This window comes from Syngnathus typhle, linkage group LG5 (genome assembly GCF_033458585.1).
Source record: "Syngnathus typhle isolate RoL2023-S1 ecotype Sweden linkage group LG5, RoL_Styp_1.0, whole genome shotgun sequence".
NCBI classification, from domain to species: Eukaryota; Metazoa; Chordata; class Actinopteri; order Syngnathiformes; family Syngnathidae; genus Syngnathus; species Syngnathus typhle.
The window spans coordinates 8,445,442-8,467,743 of record NC_083742.1 but is presented as its reverse complement, the minus strand read 5'-3'; the positions used below and the strand labels follow the sequence as shown (position 1 = coordinate 8,467,743).

The 22,302-nt window shown below is 39.0% G+C and overlaps 1 protein-coding gene and 1 long non-coding RNA gene across 3 annotated transcripts in view; one reads left to right on the top strand and one right to left on the bottom strand.

The window, feature by feature from the left end:
• The first annotated feature begins 332 nt into the window (after positions 1-332).
• On the top strand, positions 333-20,974 carry htr7c (5-hydroxytryptamine (serotonin) receptor 7c). 2 transcript variants are annotated; one of them, XM_061278966.1, is made up of 3 exons: positions 333-503; positions 674-1,011; positions 20,230-20,974. In XM_061278966.1, the coding sequence occupies exons 1-3, from the start codon at positions 333-335 to the stop codon at positions 20,966-20,968; spliced, it is 1,248 nt and encodes a 415-aa protein (XP_061134950.1). In that variant the 3' UTR covers positions 20,969-20,974. The 2 variants fall into 2 exon arrangements, with proteins under 2 accessions (XP_061134950.1, XP_061134951.1); XM_061278967.1 differs by lacking the exon at positions 333-503 and having other exon boundaries at positions 545-1,011.
• LOC133154340 (uncharacterized) overlaps positions 11,103-22,302 on the bottom strand; it is a 30,826-nt gene continuing 19,626 nt past the window's right edge. Inside the window, exon 3 of the long non-coding RNA XR_009714457.1 lies at positions 11,103-11,219. This is a non-coding gene — a long non-coding RNA (uncharacterized LOC133154340). The remainder of the gene's footprint in view (positions 11,220-22,302) is intronic.

The following is a 22,302-nucleotide window of genomic DNA, read 5'->3' as shown; positions in this document are numbered from 1 at the left end:
CAAAACTTCCTCCATCGTTGCTTCCTCCCCTTCTGGGGTAATGGCAAGTGTATTATACACTTCCAGCGCCTCTTCGCCGACAGTGTGGAGCAGGATGGCAATTTTAACCCCCTCATTTTTATCCACCGCGCCAGAAGCAACCATATAGAGCTGGAAACGCTGCTCCCACCTGCGCCAGTTTTCAGCGAGGTTCCCCGTGATTATCAGCGGAGACGGTGGCCTGAACTGCTCCATGTCGGCTGTGTTAGCTCCCGTTAGCTTGCCGCTTATCTTCGGTCAACACGTGTTGAATACTGTCCTTGACTTACTCCGTAACTCCGTCTTCTGACACCATGTTGTGGCTTTATGCTCTGATACACTGTTGTAGTGTTGTCACTAACCGTGGGTTGCTTACTGGTTGTTTCACCAATAATACACGGAGGCAAGGATGCAGTACAAGTCGATCTTTTTTACTGCCCGCTCAGTCAACATCTCCCCGACTCTCAATACAGACAGACCACACAGTCGAGCACCGAGTGCTCGATTCCAATCTACCACAGTCGTGATGTTCAACACTTCAGGCATTGAGCTCCCATTGAACAAGAAGGAAGATATTTCTGAAGTTACTAATGGCACCTGGCAGCTTTTTTACAACGTCCTGCAGAACATCGGACCCACAACCATGCGGAATGAGTCGTGCGGGGAGCAGCTGCTGAATTTCAGGCGCCCGGAGAAGATCATCATCGGAGTGATGCTGGCCGTCATCACAGCGGTCACGGTGATGGGAAACACGCTGGTCGTAATTGCGGTGTGCGTGGTGAAGAAATTACGGCAGCCTTCAAACTACCTCCTGGTGTCTTTAGCCGTGGCCGACTTGTCCGTGGCCATAGTGGTGATGCCATTTGTTATAGTGACTGACCTCACCGGGGGCAAGTGGCTTTTTGGCGAGGTCTTTTGCAACATATTCATCGGCATGGATGTAATGTGCTGCACGGCGTCCATCATGACCCTCTGTGTGATCAGCGTGGACAGGTACAGTACGTCACGAAACGTAAATTGCTTATATGCGCGCGCCTGCCTTAACGTAAATTGCTGATATGCGCGCGCCTGCCTTAAAGTAAATTGCTTATATGCGCGCGCCTGCCTGAAAGAATCCGACCTGAGCTCAAGTTGGACTCAATGAACAGGTTACGCTGTGTAAGTGAGTAAGTAAGCAAATTTCATCCGCCAATAATAAACTGGGAGTCAAATGCATCTAATAACGGGGTATTTGGCGCCAGGGGAGGCAAAATTCAGATCAGCAGATATTCTAATTGCTACACTCACTGGAGCAGCAAATGCACACGCACACTCATTAATTTACGGCACATTTAATTAATCTGCTTGACCAGAGGCGTGGGAAGTGTAATTTGGATCAACTGCAGGAGTCAGGACTTTTAAAGCAAATTTCACCTATCCTGTGCACTCAGGACATACTGTATCGTACGTATCAGGTTATGTGAATGGCTCAATACTACATGAAACAAGAAACATCCCTGAATGAACTTAGAGCGAGTAAGCATCTGTTATCAGAAAAATCCAAGTTTTCGTACTTAGAACACACTAGAATTAATTTACACTAATTGTGTTGAACAGTACAGTCATCACAACGAAACAAATGAGAGTGGAGTTAACGTAATAATCAAAGCAGGACTTAGATTATTTTCTGCGGTATGGTGAGTACTGATGATAGGATAGCTGTTTTGAATGTGATTGAAGACTTACAAAAATGTATCTGCAGGATACGGGTTGGTCAGGATTCTAGAAATGTTGACTTTTCTCGGTGAGGACATTAATGCTATCTTGGAGCCAGAAGCATAGGCCCAATAAATATTTAATCCCACAGGTTTATAAGGATGTTCTCCGAGAGACCACTAAGGTGGAATTCAGTATCTCTGACCTTTCCTGCCCAAAATCTAATCAGCGACAGATAACACCACAAAGACCCATGGAAAATAGCAAACTGTGAGCTCACTTATGGGCAGAGGTGGGCACTTTACCCAATTTTGCCGCTCCGACATCCATCCTTCGTTGCTGTCCTCAGTTAAGACTTGATTAGCATCCAGGTAATAGGACTGCATGCAGTTTCCCTCCTCTGCCTTCTGGAGCATGATTGCTGGAATAGGTACATTTGGCTCCAATTCAACAAAGATACAATATACATACAAAAATGATAACAACAATGAAATGAATGGTGATATACTATTGATAACATGGTTAACAAACAGAACTCAACATTCCCTTCTGTTTAGTGTACCGACAGGATGAGTGATCACTGAAAATGGAAGTCACCAATACAATTGCTAGATTGCAAATTTTGTTTTGTAAATGGACATTCTTTTTGGCCTTGTTCAACAACAAAATTGGTTTGACTGATGATATAGTTAGTTTGACATTTTAATAGGACAGCAGGAACACTGATAACTGATGACATCTCACCAGAATAGACGTTTGAAAAGTCACCAATACCCTCTTGTTGAAACCAGTGGCTTACATCTTTTTACCGAACTCGGTAATTAAAAAATCAAAATTTCCAGCAGACAAATGCCCCTTAATCAATCCCATACAAAGTGTATCCCACATTAGATGGACTAACCTTTTTTCTTTTGGGCAAAGAAGGGTTCCCTCAGCACGTCTGACATGGGTCAAGCTAAAGGTTGGCTTTGGCTGGCTGATTAGTGAAGCTCCCTTCTTTGCCTGAATAATTTGTGTTTATAAAGAAGTGAAGGAGCTGGTATGCTGTGCATGGACATGCTTTCTGAAGGACAGGGCGGTGTAACAATACAACCACAGATAACAAAATGCACTGTCCAGTTAGGTTTAACCCTTTGGCTGATTGGTTAGTGGCATTGTCAGTGTCTGGGATACTAGGTTTCAAAATCCAGGTTGGAAAACTCTCAGATCGCTATGCTGTTCTATAATTGCATCCATTTAACTATGTATGGCATGATATGATGAAAAAAACATTTAAAACTGTAGCAGACCAATTGATAAGGGAATTCCAAATACATTTTATACATCTTTCGGAACCCTAACTTCTAAGCAATTTATTTGTATGATACACTCCCATGGCATTTATATTTTAATATAAAATCGGATTGATGATGTCATAATGTTGATGGCCACACATGGATGAGTAATTCATCACCTCTGTTGCTTAAGTTAACATTCAGTTGCATAATTGAAATGATTGTTTCTGTCTGTGTTATAAAGAGAAAAGATGAAGTCATTCACATTGCATGCACGAATTTTAAGATTGAGGTGTATGAAGACACCCTCCCATAAGATAAAATGCGTTTTGGCTTCCCTTTTTTTTTTACAAGTTCCCTGAGTGTAATATGTACACATTCAATAATTCAAAAGTCAACATAAATGATTTATTCAAAACAGTGGGAAGAGAGGGTGCTTTCCTGTAGTTCCTTGGATGTCTTAGGAAAGTCATACTGAAGGAATGAAGGCGCTAACATAGGAGTTTGGATGATAAAATATAGCATATATAAATATCAGTAACTGTAAAAGTTGACTGTAGGTTACACTCAGCATGGGAAATCAAACAACTATTTCAGTAAGAAGCAATGTTCACATTTTTAAGAATTTGTGAGGTGGGTCTGTCCCTGCAGAGAGTGCAGCTGGGGAATATTCACCCGCAGCAACACACACGTGCACGCACGCACACACACACACACACACGCATGACCTGACATTGCTGATGGATCCTCAGGTAATGTGATGTGACGCCCAAGCTCTGCTCTCGGGCACTTTTCCTTTCCAACTTCCACCTTGTGTAGTACTAGATCTTTCCTACAGGACAAGCATGATCAGCTCAAAGGAAGTTTGTCTGTGAAGGAATTCTTTGAAAAATCGAAAAAGTGCACGTTCGAGTCAGGAAATACGACAATATTTGAGAATCCCATGATCACAAGCATAGTTAATGCAACAAAGCATTCTGAGTATTTCATGCTGACTACAGTTTTAATCTTCGAAGAGGAAACGAAACAAAATTCCATTTAGTTAGTCAAGACATTTTACTATCATGGAAATAGAATGGTCAAACATATATTGTAACATTCTTCATTAAAAAAAATTAACCTATGTTAATTTTGAGATTCTAAACCCAAAACAGTCTCAACTCTAATGATATACAGTAGATGATACGGTTTCATTGTTGACATTCTTGAGTGGACAAAGAATGTGAGTATCTATCTACTAGTGAATCTTTTTCTCTTTCTGGTTATGACACTCACCCAGCCAGCCAAAGCAAAACACTTGTGCTCATGCCCCAGTGTCAACAGAAATAAATACAATTTCCGGCCACAAGTCAGGTGAGCGCTCCCTTCCATTTCAAGATTTCTCTCAGTTCACACAACTTGCTATAAAAATATCCAAACTAAATGATTTGTCCAAATCACCAGTTATTTCCCCACCCCATTTTGCATTTGTGCAGAAAATCATTTTGCATTTGTGCACAAAATCTGTAAATGAGTCTCCTTTTTTTTCTCCATTTTAAGTTTTGGAACAAATATTAAGAAAACAAGTAATTATTTCATTTTTTTAGTTTCTTTTTTGTTCTGAATAAAGGAATAAACAAATGATCCATTTTCTTAGCAGAACAAAAACAAAAGAAACAAGATTAAGTCCATCAAAGGTATACATCTTGCAGTAGTATAAAACACTTAAAAGACTCAATACGACAGTCTCAACATGGCACCAATTTATCTTTAAACTATGTTTATTTGTGCAATCCAACTGGGAAACTGTCTCACAAGTTTCTGTATGTCAATTACGCTGAATAAATCAGAAACAAGTGTTGTCTCATGACACATGACCATCCAATTTGTATTTTACATTTTATTTTTCGCTGCATTTTATTGCTGTCTGTATTGTGATTCACTTCAATCAAAATTATCCTTTCGCTCTAATCTGTAACCTCTTGAACGCAACCATACAACTGAAAATGAGGCCAGGAAGGAATTTGGGATTTTCAAGTGTTTGTCAGCTAAAAAAAAATCACAACCATCTTTGCTTTTTAAAGTCTTACTTATATTGAAATCTTACACAGCTTTGAGTGGATTTATGTAAATACAAACCCTTTTTTTTTTTTTAACCAAACCAAAAAATATATATGGGAATGTTTCACTCTCTTGTGAAACTTGACATGGAGGATGATGGATTATTAATAACCGGCAAGCTGATAGTGATCAGAGCTATACTTTACTATTGTCTCCTTGCCACTCTATTTATTCAACAATCTCCAGAGACAGGAAGAATAAAAAGGGTGAAGTGCTGAGTGACTTTAGTGTTGCATAAATCAAGCTTCAAGTTTGGCATTACAATGTTGTGATCCATTATTAGTCGATACTAAACAAGAGGGCAATAAACAGTTACAAATCAGAAAGATAATAGGCTTTGTGTTGACTTCTTGTTCCTCTGGGACTTAGAAAAAGAATGCCATCATAAATAATTGGTTGTTCACTTTTAAGATGTCACACATACTATACGTATCTAACTCTGTGTGTGCTGATATGAATAACATTTGCACATATTTAAAGCAATTAGGAATGTAAGCGAAAACAGTTACACCAAATTGTATATTTGCTATCTTTGCTTTGGATGTGAAAAATGGTGACTTAATCTTTGGCACTGACTGCAGTTTGTATTCCAATTGTGAATTCAATATTGTTATGATGCTGACATCAATTATCAATCGGATATATTTCCACGGACCGCCCTTTAAGGTGTGGTGAACAAAAACAACTGAATAAATGATCTGACCGGCTTATAAACAATGGTATCATATAATAATAAATGTGAATCCACTGTGTACTTCTCTGCAACTGGACTAGCTGCGTCCTCATAACATCGGACCAACAATCTAACATGGGTAATGTTATGTTCACGTCGCAGAGCGAATCCGGTACATTTAAAGAAAAAAAAAGATTGTTCAGACTCAGATAAATAAAATGGAAATAAAGCAAATTATTTATTCTTTCTTGAGCAGCCCGGTACCAAATGATCCACGGACTGGTACCGTTCCGCGGCTCGGGGGTCGGGAACCACTGCTCTAAGCTATAACGATAATGACTTCAAGATGTGCAAGTAACAGTTTACTAATGGACCCTTGGTGAGATTGTCTGCTGTTGAAGCATTCTGCCAGAACTGAGTTATTGGCACATGATTCCTAGAGGTTTGAGGTCGCATACAATATGCTGAGAAGCGTGAGCTGTTAGGTCACAATTTGGAGCAGAGATTGAAAAGAACACAATTAGGAGGTGATTAGGAGCAAATTATTGACCAGCAAGTTTATGAAGCCTGTCGCTTGCTATTTTGCAGAGCTTACTGCTTACTATGTACTTACTACTGATTTTAGTATCGATTGATATCAAGTGAATGGCGCCAGTATCCACGATATAGATACCAAGTAATTTTAGGTTAAAAAAAATCATGTTACTTTAAGTTGCTTGTCCTATTAAATAACACTTATATGCAAATTCAATTTTTTGATGAGTTCTCAACTGTCCCATTCTATCTTCAATGGAAACATGCCTGGATTGTCATCATGAATGTTGCAATATCGCTATAGAATCCTACATTTTTCATATTGAATCTTTGACCTTTTTGCATGGCATTGCGTATTGGTATGACATGTCTGGGTAATGTAATTACACAACACAATGTATTCACACCTAAAAACGATCCACTGCAGCATGTCGCAGTGTTTTTTTCAAGGAGCTCGTAGTGCTTTTTCTCTGTCACTTCATTCACACATACTGTTTCACTGCTTTGGCATTGAAAGCTCTCTCACAGAACGTCGGCAGTCTGGTGAAATGGAAGGAGAGTGAGCAAACGTCAGATGGCGGCGGTGTCTGTAACGGGGTGTAGAAATTGAGGGCAATTAGGTATTGTGGAGCCATGGCATGGAGGGATTTTCTATGGAAGTAGGAGCAGTGGAGCCCCTGTAAACTAATACAGTACAATTGTCACTCAATACATTAGGTACATACACACAGATACAAATACAGACAAACTGTAGTTGTCCATTATTTTGTTGACCCTATTTCCCATTTTACATGTACTGGCTGTAATTAATAAATTAAATCTTTGGGTCAAATTATGTTCAACCACGCATGTGGGTCTTTTCCAAAAGGAAGATTCGGTACATATTGTGTTTACAAAAATCTTTTTTTTTTTTTTTTTTTACAAATGATATCTGTCTTGGCTGTTGTTCCTGTGAAAGGCATTGAAAATTGTTTAAGGTTTCCTAGGACTTATTATGGTCCTAAATGTTGTTATTTATGAGCCATTCTTCTTTGAATTAATGTTACTATTTTAGTTAAATTTTTAACACATCAGTTTGTAATTGTCATAGACAGCATTATTTTTTGTCCGTATTGTTCAAAGAAAAGAAAAGAAACGAAAAAGAATTCAATTTTCAGGTTTAGCTCATTCCCATTTATCTACTCAGTGTACAATAACTGTCATTTTCTCAATGTTGCACCTCTTTTTAAATATGTATCTTTAGCATCTAGATCACTGATGCAAAGAGCTGATTTTGGTACAGCCAGTGTGGGATTGATCTCCACTTGCAACTGTATAATTTAATGTCCTGCCACACTAACTGGGACATGTGAAAGACTAATCCGATTTTCAATCGATCGAAGCGTATACTTGCAGGAGTAATTTGATTTCCGATCGAATAGTCTGGTTGTGTTAATCCACGTTTAAACAGTTGATCAAGGTCAGAATAAAGTGTTTGCACGTAAAATGTTCTGCAACCTGTTTTTAATAAATTGAATGAAATAGTTGGCTCTCTCAATTGTTTTGATTGCAACTTCTAGTTACATCATGTGGAGACAAAATTTGTATTTGTCATTATATTAATATGACAAATTACACCTCTATTTGTCATTATATTAATGCACAGCTAAAACATTTACTGTGCATGCATCTTAATTTCATTTGTCAGAAATAACCAATGCTGTATCCATCTGTCTCTTACCCAAAGTCAGCTGGACTAAAAAAGGCTCCACCTGCAACACTAATAAGAGTCCAAGCCCGTTAGAAAAGCAATGGATAAATAAAACATTGGTAACTCCCATCAGGTATTTTTGGGTCACAATTTATAATTCCTGTCCCAGTGAACCCTGACAAAGTCATCTGGCCGAACTTCACTGAGGCCTTGGTTTGATTTTAATAGTGGCAGGCTGACAGAGCATCTCTAAACTCTTCTAAACATCACAATATTTTGAATGTAGTCACAGAAATGTTATGATGAGTGAATCATAGATTACAGTATATGTTTCTGTATTCAACTGCTCCGAACCGGTTTATCCCGCTGCAAGACGATTTAGATAAGAAAGTCCACAACACATTGGTGAGCTGCCAATCTTCGGGAAGACAACCACCTGCGTTGTATATGTCAACATCCATCTATGTATGATGTGTTGAAAGCTTTATCTCACTCTCACTATCTCTTTGGGGTAATACAAAATCTGTGATTTGACCGTTCAGGTCTTAAGCCCTGTCTACTGGATCTAGGTCAGAGTATTTTAGTGGATTTGAAACAAGCAAGTGAGCATGTTTTAAAATCCACAAGAGGAAAGAACACAATACGCTTTTTTTGAATTTGCGTTCACTTTTCGAAAGACTGTTATAAAGTCAGTCATATTCTACGGTTAGTCAATTTCATACTGGACATTAAGCGGCCTACAATTTTTCAAAGCTCTATTTACTCCAATCAGCAAAGACCCCTTGAATTGGATAGGTTGTGCATATTTTGCATGTCCAAAGGTAGCTGCAGTGATGTAATACAGTACAGTAGTAAATTTTAGGTATTATGATGATAGCATGTCACAGACAGTTCAAGTAATTAAATGTATAATGGAATCATTTTTACTGACAATATGTCCAGTTTAATGACCTCATTTATAACCATGTCAACATTTATTTTCAGTGACCAAAGCTAATGACAGTGTTCTGGTTGCGTAGCTGGAGTGTATTCCAAATGAAGGGTGTCACGAAAACTCATTTAAATGAGAAAATGTATGTTGTTCCAAAAAATGCAAGTGCATTGAATCGAATCCATCTGATCTTTTATTGGAGAGGTACTGAATATCTTTGAAGGAAATGCCACATTTTAAACTGTCAAGTTCATTGATATGTGTTGTCCCTGCGGATGCAGCGGTTTTGGGTCAGTAGACGCCAAAGCGCTGTTCATTCTAGCACTAACTGTTACATCGCATGCAGTGGCCCACGAAGCATCAGCACAGGCACCATTGATGTAACTCCTGCACCTTGCAGTATAGTCAAATTGTTGTTTTAGATCAGACTGGACTGCTAGAATCATCATCAATATAAGAATTGTTGATGGGTACAGGTGTTGTACGTGAGTATCTGCATAGCTGTAAGAGGTTTGTAAGTATTTGAAATGTGATCCAAGTGTTCTGGGATCAAATTCATGGTTTAAAGCAGTGCTTCTCAACCAGAGGGGTACGTGGAAACATTTATTAATTTATTTCCAAGGTGTCAGTCAATTCATAGGTTTGTCAATAAAATGATATTTGTGCGCTTGTTTCACTGAGGAGACAAAAATCCTGTGGTCTTATTAGTGCTCAGATGAGTGATAGAAAGAGAGTAAAAATGCTATAATGGATCTGAATATTATTCTTGTTTGGTGTTTTATACATTTATATTTTTTATATTTATATTGGTTTATTTTCATGAGTAATTTGAGTTAAAAATAGGGCAATATCTGAGACAAAATAAAATGACTCATTTAATAGTTATAGGCTCCAGCGCGCCCGCGACCCCCGTGGGGACCTAGCGGTACAGAAAATGGATGGATGGATTTAATAGTTACAGCACCTTTGCACAAATTAATACACACAACTTTGTGAAGGAATGGAGTGTGAAGGAAAAAAAAACACAATTATATTTCAATTTACAACTCATGTCCAATTACTCCCTGTCAATGATCTGGAGAAGAGTGCCTTTTTTCTATGTACTATACAGTATATTTACAATGCATGTGCAAACAACTATAGTCTGGATTTTTTCCCATGTATTTGCAGCTTATCATTGGTGGGGGTCTGCAATTTTTGTGGCAATCTAGCTTTCATGACAATTATGGCATTGCCAAAACAACAAATGATAAGTTGACCTAAGCGGCCAAGAACTTGTACACAATACTATATATGTAATTTGGGGCATCAATCATTTGCTCAAGTTTGCCATTTGTGGTCGTGTTTGGTCCAAATCTTCACTGTAGCCACAACTTTCCGTGCACAAACAACACGAGTTCATCTTAAACAACTAAGCACATGGCATTGCCTCAGAGCAAATTTCAAAGAATAAATGAAAATGCTTATTATTCCATGAATTTTGCATTAATACTGAATATTCCTGCAAGGAACTAAAATCCCCTATCGCTTCAACTTTGCATCCCAACACTAAGTCACCAAATCCATTAAAACAGTAACATCATAGCAGAATACGTGTCTTTGAATAAAGACATGAATTTGAATAAAGTATTTGTGCTACAGGCGAATATGCAGGCATTAGCAAGGACGTCTTCCACTGTTTCCTTGTCATGATAACATCAGAGTGGCAGTGTGAAGTACCCCTTCTTTTTTGTTGCAACCCTTTGGTCAAAGAAAAACCTGAAAACTAAATAAGCGTAAACTAGAGGAACTCTTCATGTCTACCCAATTTATTCCTGACCTTTAAGGAAAGATGTTGAGTAAAGGAAGAGAAAGGCATTTTGCCAGGAGTGGTTCAAATAGCAACCTACAAGAAATATAATGTCAAATGTAGAGTTTGCTAGGCATTTAGGGGTACCTGCAATCAATTGACATCAACTATATAAGATGTATAAAAGACATTTAAAAAAAAAAAAGAAAATAATGGTCAGTTTTACAGTCTGGGTAATATTTTGGCGATAATGTTTATTGTGGTCATATTTTGCAGTAGAGTAGAAATGAACAGAAAATGAACACGAAAAATATATATCATAAAATGTATGAATATCTGATTTGGAACAGATGGAACCGATTTAATGCATTTTCATTTTTTCAATGGGAAAAGTTACCTCATTTTAGAAACGTTCCATCCATCCATTATGTACCGGGCTAGATGTTTCTCATCATGAGGGGCTGTGAGCCGTGCTTTGTCAAGTCCCTCACTGGACCTGTTTGCTCTGGATGACCCTGACAGGAGAATAAAGCCCCAAACATCTTAGCTTCTAGGATCACTAGGACATGCAAACCCCTCCACCACAGTAAGGTGGAGGGGTTTTCGAACGTTTTCAGTTACAAACTGGGTCACATCACGATCACGATTTATATCGTAACAATACACACGCTTAAGTAAACACTATAAACAAACATTTAAGGTTGTTCGGTTTTCAGGAGGTGAACAGCAGAATTCACAACAGATGTTTGAGACTTCGAAACCAATACATTTTCAAGGACATTCATTTCTATGACTTTCCAGTCTTATGGTCTTTCTGTATCTCTGTTGCAATCTGCAGATGACACTAAGCTTCATGCATCGTTCCTCTAGTTTTGTGGGCATTGGTTTTGTATACAGTATATTTGTGCAAACTGTTCAATTGATTGCTGTGAAAATGGGCCACATAGAAAAAGCATGCGATGACATAAGACTTTTAAAAAGTCATAAAATAACCAATGTAAAAAAGTCACTTTTGGTATAGTGGTACCGTGGGTTCTGTTCCCACTCAGTGATAATGTAAATTTGAGAGTGACTGGTAGTCCGTTTTTATATGCGTCCTGCAACTTTGACCTGAAATCTGCTAGGATAAGATCAAACTCATCCATGCCCCTGAACAGCGTAAGCGGTGTAGGAAAAGGATGGGTAGATTTTTTTTTTTACATTTTAATTACATTATACATTGGTTATATTTCACATTTAATTAAGAATTCTTTTTAAATTACATTTATTTAGATACATATTATTTTTCAGTTATAGCAGACTGGTTAAGAAAAAAAATATTAGTCTGATAAGATAAGATAAGATAGAACTTTTATTGACCCCACGACGGGGAAATGTGGTTGTTACAATACATTTACATTATGGGCCCTGTTTTCATGCTGAGCTCATCTAGCAAAAAGCACAGTCAAACTGTGCGCATGGGTGGAGTTTTCCTTGTTTTTGTATTTTGCTAGACTTTGATCAGGTAGAATTGGGTGGAATGAAGCTTTTCCGCCTCTGCCCACCATTGTGGGATGGTAGTAGCGCCAGACTTCATTTACATCAAAATCAGAGCGATTGCAGTTTGCCCGAGTATGCAGTGCTTGACATGACGAAAACAGAAAGGCCCGCTGAGGTCTGTTCATGACATTAGTCATTCTAACGCATTACAAAAGTAACGGGATACAGTAATATATAATACATTTACGCGATAACAATATAATGTAATATTTAATAATATTACGGACTATAATGACTTACATCTTATGTTTTTGTAATATTATAACAGGTACAGGTAGAGTCTAGTAATGCATTACAATTGCAGGAGCAACTCAAATTAATTACTATGTATGCTAGACATTTATATACAAAATGTACGTATATCACAAGGTAAGCTTCTTAGATTGAGCATAACAAAATACATTAAACATCCTATGATTTTACACAAGATGCCATAAATTAGTACATTAAATATGGAAATGGAATCTATGTCCCTCCCTGTCAAAGCACTGTTGGCTCTCACCAAACAAACTATGACTGGTGACATGAATTTCAGTACAAGAGCGAATGTTTATCCTTGCTCTGTGTAGCGAGAAAATAATGAATTCATTCATAAGTACTCAGCTTGCAACACACACAGTCACATTTGTGCATCTCCACATACACTAGTTTGAAAGATTACTGGCAAATAGCGTAACATTATCGACATGTAAACACAGCTGTGACAACAGTCAAATAACATTGACGATACTGATCCAATTTAGTAAAGGTCACTGATGAATAAGCAGGTAAGATTAGAATAATTTATTGGATTTTTTATACACAGTGCTGTATTTAGTGCATCAAATGTGCAATTTCAGGGCAACGTTGGGCAAACAACTTGAAATAATACATACGGTAAAAACACGAGTGATGTAGCAAAATGGAGTCATTAATGATTAGATCACATAAATAATTAATTGATGATTAATTCAATGAATTATTTAATTAATGCTGGTGGAACAAACGCCACTGGGGGCACTATGTTCTTTTCTTAAAGATTAAAATGCAAAAAAACTCTGGAATTAGTCATTGATTAGAAGACCACTACAGTTAAATTATTTTGAGTTTGTTGTTAAATCATGCTGGTGGAATTCGATGATCTACAATACACTCAAACGCCACTAGGAGCACTACGTTCTTTTCTTAAAAATTTAAATACCTAAAACCTCTGAAATCAGTCATTGAGGCCGCAACAGTTACATTATTTTGAGTTTGTTTTGAAAACTTGGAGTTTAATAACTTTTATTTAAACACACACAAAGACAATCCCCAATGCAGCTTTATGAAAATTTATTCTCTAAAGCTACTTGGGAATTCTAAGGAATATGTCATGAGGAAAACTAACTATGGTGGAAAAGAATAGCAAAGAATGAGAATATCAAAGGATAAACAAGAAAAGCAAAGGATCTTGTGCGTTCTTCGGCACTCTGTGAATAACGATGTTTTTTTGGCCTGGTTGTATGCCAGGTTGTATATCACCTTGACTGCTTTAAAAGGCATGCTAATTAGTTTAACTAGCTTTCAAAAAAGCTTGTTAAATAGGCAAACATCTAAGCAAATCCCCTCACTGAGCAAACAAACAGTGCCCTCGCTGATCAAACAACAAACTAAGGATACAAAAAGAATGGACAAGTTTCTCAATGTTGAATTGGAGATTGAAATATCAATAGTCTCGACAGTACAGCTTAAAACAATGATTAAATGTCAACTCTGTGACATGCGCATAAATCAGTATGCATCGCTCCTTTGACTCATAGAGGGCTCTTCCACAAGAGGGTGCAAATTCCCCCTCCAAATGCTTAAGCTTATTGGGTCCTGTCTATGAAATACATAAGTATTCACACCATTTTGCTCAATACTTTATTTTATTAAATTATAGATGCAGCTTTGGCAGTAATAATGGCCTCGTCTTTTTGAATATGATACCACAAGCTTGGCAGAACCAAAGTATCTTTCTGCATTTCTGCCCATTTCTCTTTACATCACCCTTCAAGCGCCATCAAATTGGATAGGGATAGTCAGTTGACAGCCATTTTCAGAACTCTCAATGGACGTTTGATCAGATTCAAGTCTGTCCTCTGACGGGGCCATTCATGGACATTCACAAAGTTGTCCTGAAGGCACTCCCATGTAATCTTGACTGTGGGCTTTGTCCTGTCTGAAAGTAAATGTTTGCTTTAGTCTGATGTCCTGAGCACTCTCGCACAGATTTTTATCCAGGATTTCTTTGTACATTGCTGCATTCATCTTTCCCTGAATCCTGACTAGCCTCCCAGTTCCTAATGCTGAAAGTCATCTCTACAGCATGATCCTTACTGGAACCTTCTAAGCAGAATATTTTTTTTAATTTGAAAAAATTCTTACTGATATACACTTTCGCCTGTGGGAACTTTTAAGACAGGTGTAGGCTTTACTTACTAACTTTTTCCATTGCCTAAGATTTCTGTGGGTTTACCAGTTCAATAATTCGGTGACAGTGCCTTGCCAGCTGTCCCAGCTGAACCGACTCCCATTGACAAATATTGTCTCATTCCCACGTCAGCATCAGCTCTGAATGACCCCCGGCCAGCAATACGTCCAGCTGGACTGAGTCCATCAACAAATATGATGGTTTTCCACAGTGAACTCAGCATCCACTATGGTCTTGTATTCTTCATCACTGTCAAAAAATAAATAGAATTATCTAACACCTGAATGTATTTCAATTTGATGTAGCTCAATAAAATTGCAACTTTGCAGACTTTGTCTTGCATGGTCTTCTTGGAGAGCAAACATGTTTGAACACTGAACATGGTCATTGTTCCTGGTCTTGGAAAATGTGTGTGAATCTACCCACCTCATTCCTGAAGGAGGAACAATTAAAGGGTCGACTCCCTGTAAGACACTTGAGCTAGCATTGAGCCATTTGTTACATCCCGGAGTGTTTTATTTGAACTTTCTTTGTTTGCTTTTGTAAGGATCATAAACCCCAATAGCATTTAAAAGTGTTTGGCACAGCTTGGGAATGAATGTGTTACATATATAAGTTGTTGGCGGTTGTCTTAACAAGCAGAAGAAGTTAATTCTGTGGATACAAGAGCAATGAGAATCGGTATAGTTTCCGGCATCTACCTAGGGATGAGGGACACTGAATGATTAGGCTTAAAAAAAAACTGCGATCACCTAAACTTTTTGATTATCCGCCTTTCATTGTTATTGTTTCTTTGTCACCTAAACATTGAGAACACTGACTAAAACAACACCAGGTATGATTTCAGGTGTATGGGGTGGCCCGTTGCTCATCAGTAGTCAGATAAAAATACGATCATTTCAGCATACCTATTTTTTTGTGTCTTTTGGTGCCAAGGAGTGACGGTGAGAACCGATCTAGGGTCCAAAATGTGATGACTGCAAATAACAAAAACATTCATGCATGCACGCACACTCTGACATACATAGAGTTTTATTGTAATGCTGCTGAAAACATGATGCGAGCTCGTGCTACTTTAGCTGGTACCTGAATCTGTTGAATTTGTGTTAACGTCTTAGATGTTGAAAGAAGCTTCCTTTTGGTATTTCACTAGAAACATACCGTAATTTTCGGACTATAAGTCGCGTTTTTTTTCATAGTTTGGGTGGGGGGGGCGACTTATACTCAGGAGCGACTTATATACATATATATGTTTTTTTTTCACTTTTTTGGGCATTTTATGGCTGGTGCGACTTGTACTCCGGTGCGACTTATAGTCCGAAAATTACGGTAACTGTTTCGTGACAGAGAATTTGATAAGATTTTTTAAACGTATGTCCATGGGTCTTCACAAATTGTTCCTATCTCTGCCCCGCTTCTGCCATTGGATCCAGCTGCATATTTTTCATCCCACTCCATGACGCCAAACAGAAGAGATGCATTTAAAATTTAGTACTACCTGGGACAATGTAACTTTTGTGGATGCTACCGGGTTACATAGCAGCCAAAGCTGTTTACCGAAAAGCTATTTGATCATGAAAACCGAAAAAGTGGTTACGACCATGCAAATGGAAAAAGTGTAGTGGTCAAACTAGTAATGTCGCAATGTGTAATATTACCACTTCTCAAAACTCGATTGGGATGAAGGTTAACTATACCATCTTGGACTTCATATCCTAAATCATTTTGGAATTATTTGCAGCTTTTTAGTTAGCCTTGTTCATTCTTTTTGATTCCACTGCATTCTGCAAATGCCACGATACCTGCATGTTTACTTTATACACCTCGGTCACAATACTGACAGTGATGGTCACAATGGCTTTTAGAATGCGCCTATCACTATGCCACTAACAGTTGTCACTTATCTCTATTGCTGTGAGAGCAGATAAAAGGCTGATAGGAAGGTTTACAGGACAGGTGGTAAGCCTCGTTGCAAAGACTATAAAATACTCAAATAAAGGATTTCCGCTTTTCAGCTATGAGGAGGTATTACTGTATCAAAATTCGTGAATATGAATTTATTTCAGTTTTTTGATAGATAGATAGATAGATAGATAGATAGATAGATAGATAGATAGATAGATAGATAGATAGATAGATAGATAGATAGATAGATAGATAGATAGATAGATAGATAGATAGATAGATAGATAGATAGATTGATTGATTGATCAGTAGTTAATAACTTTGCAACTCATTTTCAGATTGAGCAGAAGAGCTGTTTGTAATATGTTGTCATCATGCAGCGTCTGCAGTCAAATGTGGATCATAGTAAATACACAATGTAAAATGTAGAAAAAAAAATCTCAATCTTTTCCTGACTGAACTGCTCATGCACAGGGAACACAGCGTCAGCACACACGCAACGCAGTTACATGACTCGAGGCCCGGCAAATTAAGGCAATGTGCACAAAGCGCAACACTTATCACAGCACACCAATATGTCTTACAGGCTTTTATACAAAGATATTTTATCTATCTAAAACAAGAAGTGACAGTAGCAGTAGTCAACCAACAATCTCAAAATATTTCTCGTGAGACAAACTAAGCATGACATACCCCCCTAAAAAAGAAATGTAGGCCACTTCTCATTTTCAAAAGCATATTTTAGCTCTCCCTGATTGCCATTGGAAGTCTAAAGATGAAAAGATGAGTGGAAAGTTTCCATGGGGGAAAAGTGTATGTACTTCCTCACTGCCCTGTTCCTCTTTTTGCTGTTCTAAATTTACCTCACTGCCACCCAAACCAACCACAGCTTGGTAAATATTTCACCGCGTATTCCCTCTCAGACATAAAAGGTTTGAGAGATACCCTCAGAGACAGGAGGCTGTTGCACACTATGGCCGATTACAGCGTTATGGTGCAGAAAATAATTTACTTCACTGTGCCCTAGCTGGTAGTCCAGTGGAAGTAATGGAATTCTCCATTAGTTTGCCCACACAGTGGGTCTGTGACAGCAGAATCCCGGCGGCTTGCACATTAATACATCCCAAATACTCCTGACATACCTAAAAAAAAAAACACTTTTCTATTTTGTCCAGACTGCCTATGTCTACGGGCAGCTTGGCTCAGGATGTCGAATGTGCACTCAATCCACAACCTTGCGGTTGACGGTTTGACTCTGTGGCTGCATAAAAGTATCGTTTAACAAGACGCCGAGCTCTCACGCTCCTCATGTTGCATCATCGTGGTGTGAATCTTCAAGTCTTTCAATGACAACATAATCCAAAAATCCAAGAGTATTGAAAGAGTGTGGTCAATTCTTTTATTCATGCTGTAAACTCAATACATCTGGGTTCAACATCAAAAGATCAGTATGGGACAGAAGATTTTGGGGCCTATTTTTGCACCCAGCACAAGTCTAACGTTAAGTGTGGTTATCGTTGCGCTATTGTGAGACTGATGGAAATAAAGACTGAAATGTCACTCGATTGTCTCATTCATAGTTTGATGTCCAACTTGGGTGTTTTCAGTCTATGTCAAAAAATAAAAAAAATTATCTCACAGTTTCAATACTTTTAGAGAGGAGTATAAGTGCTAATTTATGGCCAGGGCCTTTAAGCAGAATTATGACACCACCCTCGTCATTATTTCACCTTCACATGCATTCTAATTCTCTTCATTTCACTGACGCTACTAAAGATGATGTCAGGTCATGGCTGCATGTCAAAGCTGTCTACCCGGGTTGAATGTGTGTTGAAGTGTCCCAAGCCGACTGCAGATGCATTGGATGTCTACATATGAAAGGGGGCCTGCATCGGATTTTGAAAAGAAAAGAAAAGAAAAAAAAAAAGGGGATTGCACTGTTTGCATATCCATAAAAAGAATCACATAGTACTGTGTGTCACATATTGGCATAAAACCTGGAACTGACCTGCAGTGTGAACGTAGCCTAGCTCTTCATGAACCAAATACAAGTGATCATTATAGGTGCAGTAACTCTGTCATCAAACAGGCCAAAGATGAGTCATAAACACGCACGCACGTACCCGCATGCGCCCACACCACAAATGACCACAACCCTCATTAATAAAACATGTATTCAGGGAGAAGTCTTGCATTACTGAAAATCCATTATAAATCTCCTTGTGTATATACTTATAACATCCATCCATCAATTTTTCAGGACCACACGAGGGTCACGGGTGTGCAGGAGCCTATCCCAGCGGTCTTAGAGTGGTAGGCAGTAGACAGCCTGAACTGGTCGTCAGCCAATCGCAGGGCACACATACATGAACAACCATTCACACTCACTACGGACAATTTGGAACGGTCGATTGGCTACCATGCATGCTTTTTGGGACGTAAAAGGAAACCAGAGTACCTGATAGAAACTCACACAGGCACGGGGAGAACGTGCAAATTTACTTATAAACTATGTTGTGGAACATAATTCACATCTCAGCGTCTTCCATGTTGGATGTTGGATGAATTTGACCCAACTTTGGGTTGTTTGGCAAAATAAGAACTCAGTTGTTGGGTCGTTTTGGCCGAAATAATCCAGGAAGTTGGATCAATTTGACCCAACTTGTAGTTTTCTATTCTATTACCATTTTAATTCAAGTTAAATGCATTTTAATACTATATATTTGAAATTTTAGTGCCTGATTGCAGTTTACTCTTATAGTTTGAGCTCAACATAGGATCAAAACAGACTCAATTACAAAAGCAGGATAATCTAATTCTAAAAATATAATTTGCAGGGCTCTTCTGTTGTGATTTATATTAGTGCACAACGAATATATTCAGAACTTCCTTTTAAACTGTCACAAATTCCACATCTGAGCAGGATGGCCGAACTTAATTAAGTTTGTCTCATGTCTCCTGCTCCCAAAACCTTGCCTGTTCCAGAGCAAAAACCACAGAAAATGTAAACGTAAATCTAAACATACTACTTTGGATCATGATACATTTGATGCTGAATGAAGACTGCTGAGGGCATGCTGCCAAAACACAGTGAGCTGCAATATACACAGTCTTAGCATTTTGCGAATATAGCAGCTATTTTGTCAAGCTTTTGTAAGCTTTCCGGCATCATTGTTTTTCCACACTGCTTCAGCTGCTACTTGAAACCACAGAGCTGCTTACTTGATTGATGGCTCCCTCTTTAGCAGCTACATTTCTCATGGAATGTCACAGAATAAGAGCTAATAGAGCACTTGGCATTTTTAGATTGCCTGAGCTCTTCCTGAAACTTTTTTGTTTGAAAGGGCACGGTGTGTTTGACACTACACTTACACTAAATCTGAGCCTTATTTTTTTTTTTTTTTTACATAAAAGATGACAGAATAACAATGGCAACATTATTCAAATTAATACCAAGGACCTTAGACCAAGTTAAGAGTGACAAAAAAATAACAGAGTAATAAGGATGAAGAAATGATTCAAATTAATGCAGTACCAAGGACCTCAGGCCAAGTCAAGAGTGACGTACCAGAAATAAGCATGTTGGAATGATGGTCTTTCCTTTCCGAGCACAGACAGTGTGTAATGGTATTTTTGTGTCCCCCGCACAGGTATCTGGGCATCACACGGCCCCTAACCTACCCAGCACGACAAAATGGTCAGCTCATGGCAAAGATGATCTTGGGTGTGTGGTTGGTGTCAGCATCCATCACTTTGCCCCCCTTCTGTGGCTGGGCCAAAAACGTCCACACGGCCGGCGTGTGCCTCATCAGCCAAGACATTGGCTACACCATCTATTCCACAGCCGTAGCCTTCTACATCCCTATGCTGGTAATGCTGTTCATGTATTACAAAATCTTCCGGGCAGCCCGCAAAAGTGGTGCCAAACACCGCTTCACTGACCTTTCTCGCCGGGAGCGCCTGGAAACGGTGACCAATGAGGCGCTACGAATGCAAGGCCTAAAGCCTCCTGGTGTGGCAGAGGAGTGTGCCGCCTTGTCCCGACTGCTGAACCGTGAAAGGAGAAACATCTCCATTTTCAAACGAGAGCAGAAAGCGGCCACAACACTGGGGGTTATTGTGGGGGTCTTCACTGTGTGCTGGCTCCCATTCTTCATTCTCTCCACTGCGAGGCCCTTCATCTGTGGGGTCGTGTGCAGCTGTGTGCCCATCTGGTTGGAGCGCACGCTGCTCTGGTTAGGTTATGCCAACTCCCTAATGAACCCCTTCATCTATGCCTTCTTCAATCGAGACCTACGCTCCACTTATCGTGACCTTCTACGCTGCAGATACCGAAACATCAACCGCCGTCTGTCAGCGGTGGGCGTGCACGAAGCCCTCAAGGTCTAAAGAGGTTTTGCAGCAGACAGTGACTTACAGAGCGAGACGTGGTGGCCCTGCGCTTGTACTAGTGCACCTCGTGGATTGTGGCGTGTACGCAGCAGGCCTGTAGATAAAACACATTCTGACAGAATGTGAGTCACTGTCAGTAGCTTTCCGGTCCCACTGAGAAGGCAGATAGACAGCGTTATCATTGCTGTGTGTGTGTGTGTGTGTGTGTGTGTGTGTGTGTGTGTGTGTGTGTGTGTGTGTGTGTGCGTGTGCATGTGCGAAGAGACAGTCAGTTATGCTATTTTGGAAAAGAAAATCATAGAGTGAACTTTGTGAAATAATCATGTCGACTGCTTTTGTGGATTTATTGGTGGGTGACAAGCTGTGTTACACAATCAATCATCTTGTGCTCTTCAAAGATAATGGAGGCTAATCGATTTCTGTATACTACAAAAATTATGTTCAATAAAGAAACTTCGTCGGGCACGAGGCATATTAAGTTCTTCTGTTGAACAGATTCTGTGTATTTTCCTGTGCACTTCTGTTAGAAGTCATTGTTTGAAAGAGGCTGTCCTACTGAATAAACAGAGTTTTTTTTTTTTTTTAAAGTGTGGCGATGAAAGACGTCATGGATTATACGAGTAAAAATATCTATGATTTGTTTGTTTGACTTGAAAGATCTGTCCCACACGTTACTTTTGGATTTTAAATAGTCAAATGTCACCATAAGAGTTCCATGTTTCACACTGTCACACACTTGAATTCTGTCTTTAGTTTTTCCACGACTTGTCATTTTTCACACCACAGTCGTCTTGCTGACCTCGTTAAAACAAGTCAATGTATCACTTTAAGAGACAATATGATCCAGAGACTGCTCCCACTGGTAGTCAAGAGCGTCCCTAATCTTGTATGTGAGATGAACCGTCACAACATATCACTCCCATTACAAGTCTTTGGTGACTTGTACAACTTGTCTCACATGCCATCAGTCAAACAGTGTGTGCTGATTCTACCTCGACTTTTGACGATTCTCTACATTACCTCCGGGCTGATGTGACTCAATATTCTTTTTGTAGTCAATCCTGTTTTTCAATCATGTGATGTGGATCTCGAACTGCCCTCTTTCAGCACTGACATTATCTTTAGTGGCAAAGCATCTACAGTATTAACTTTGTAAATAAAGAAGTACCCAGTTATAATGTCACTGTGGTTCTGGCCAATTCTCATGTTATTTTTGGTTCAGTTTGGGTTCACACACACATATCCACTCCACAAAGGCTACGTACTTCTTGTTATTCGCACACCGGCTACTTAAGCAAGATTGCCTTCTGACTGACTTTAGGGTTCATACA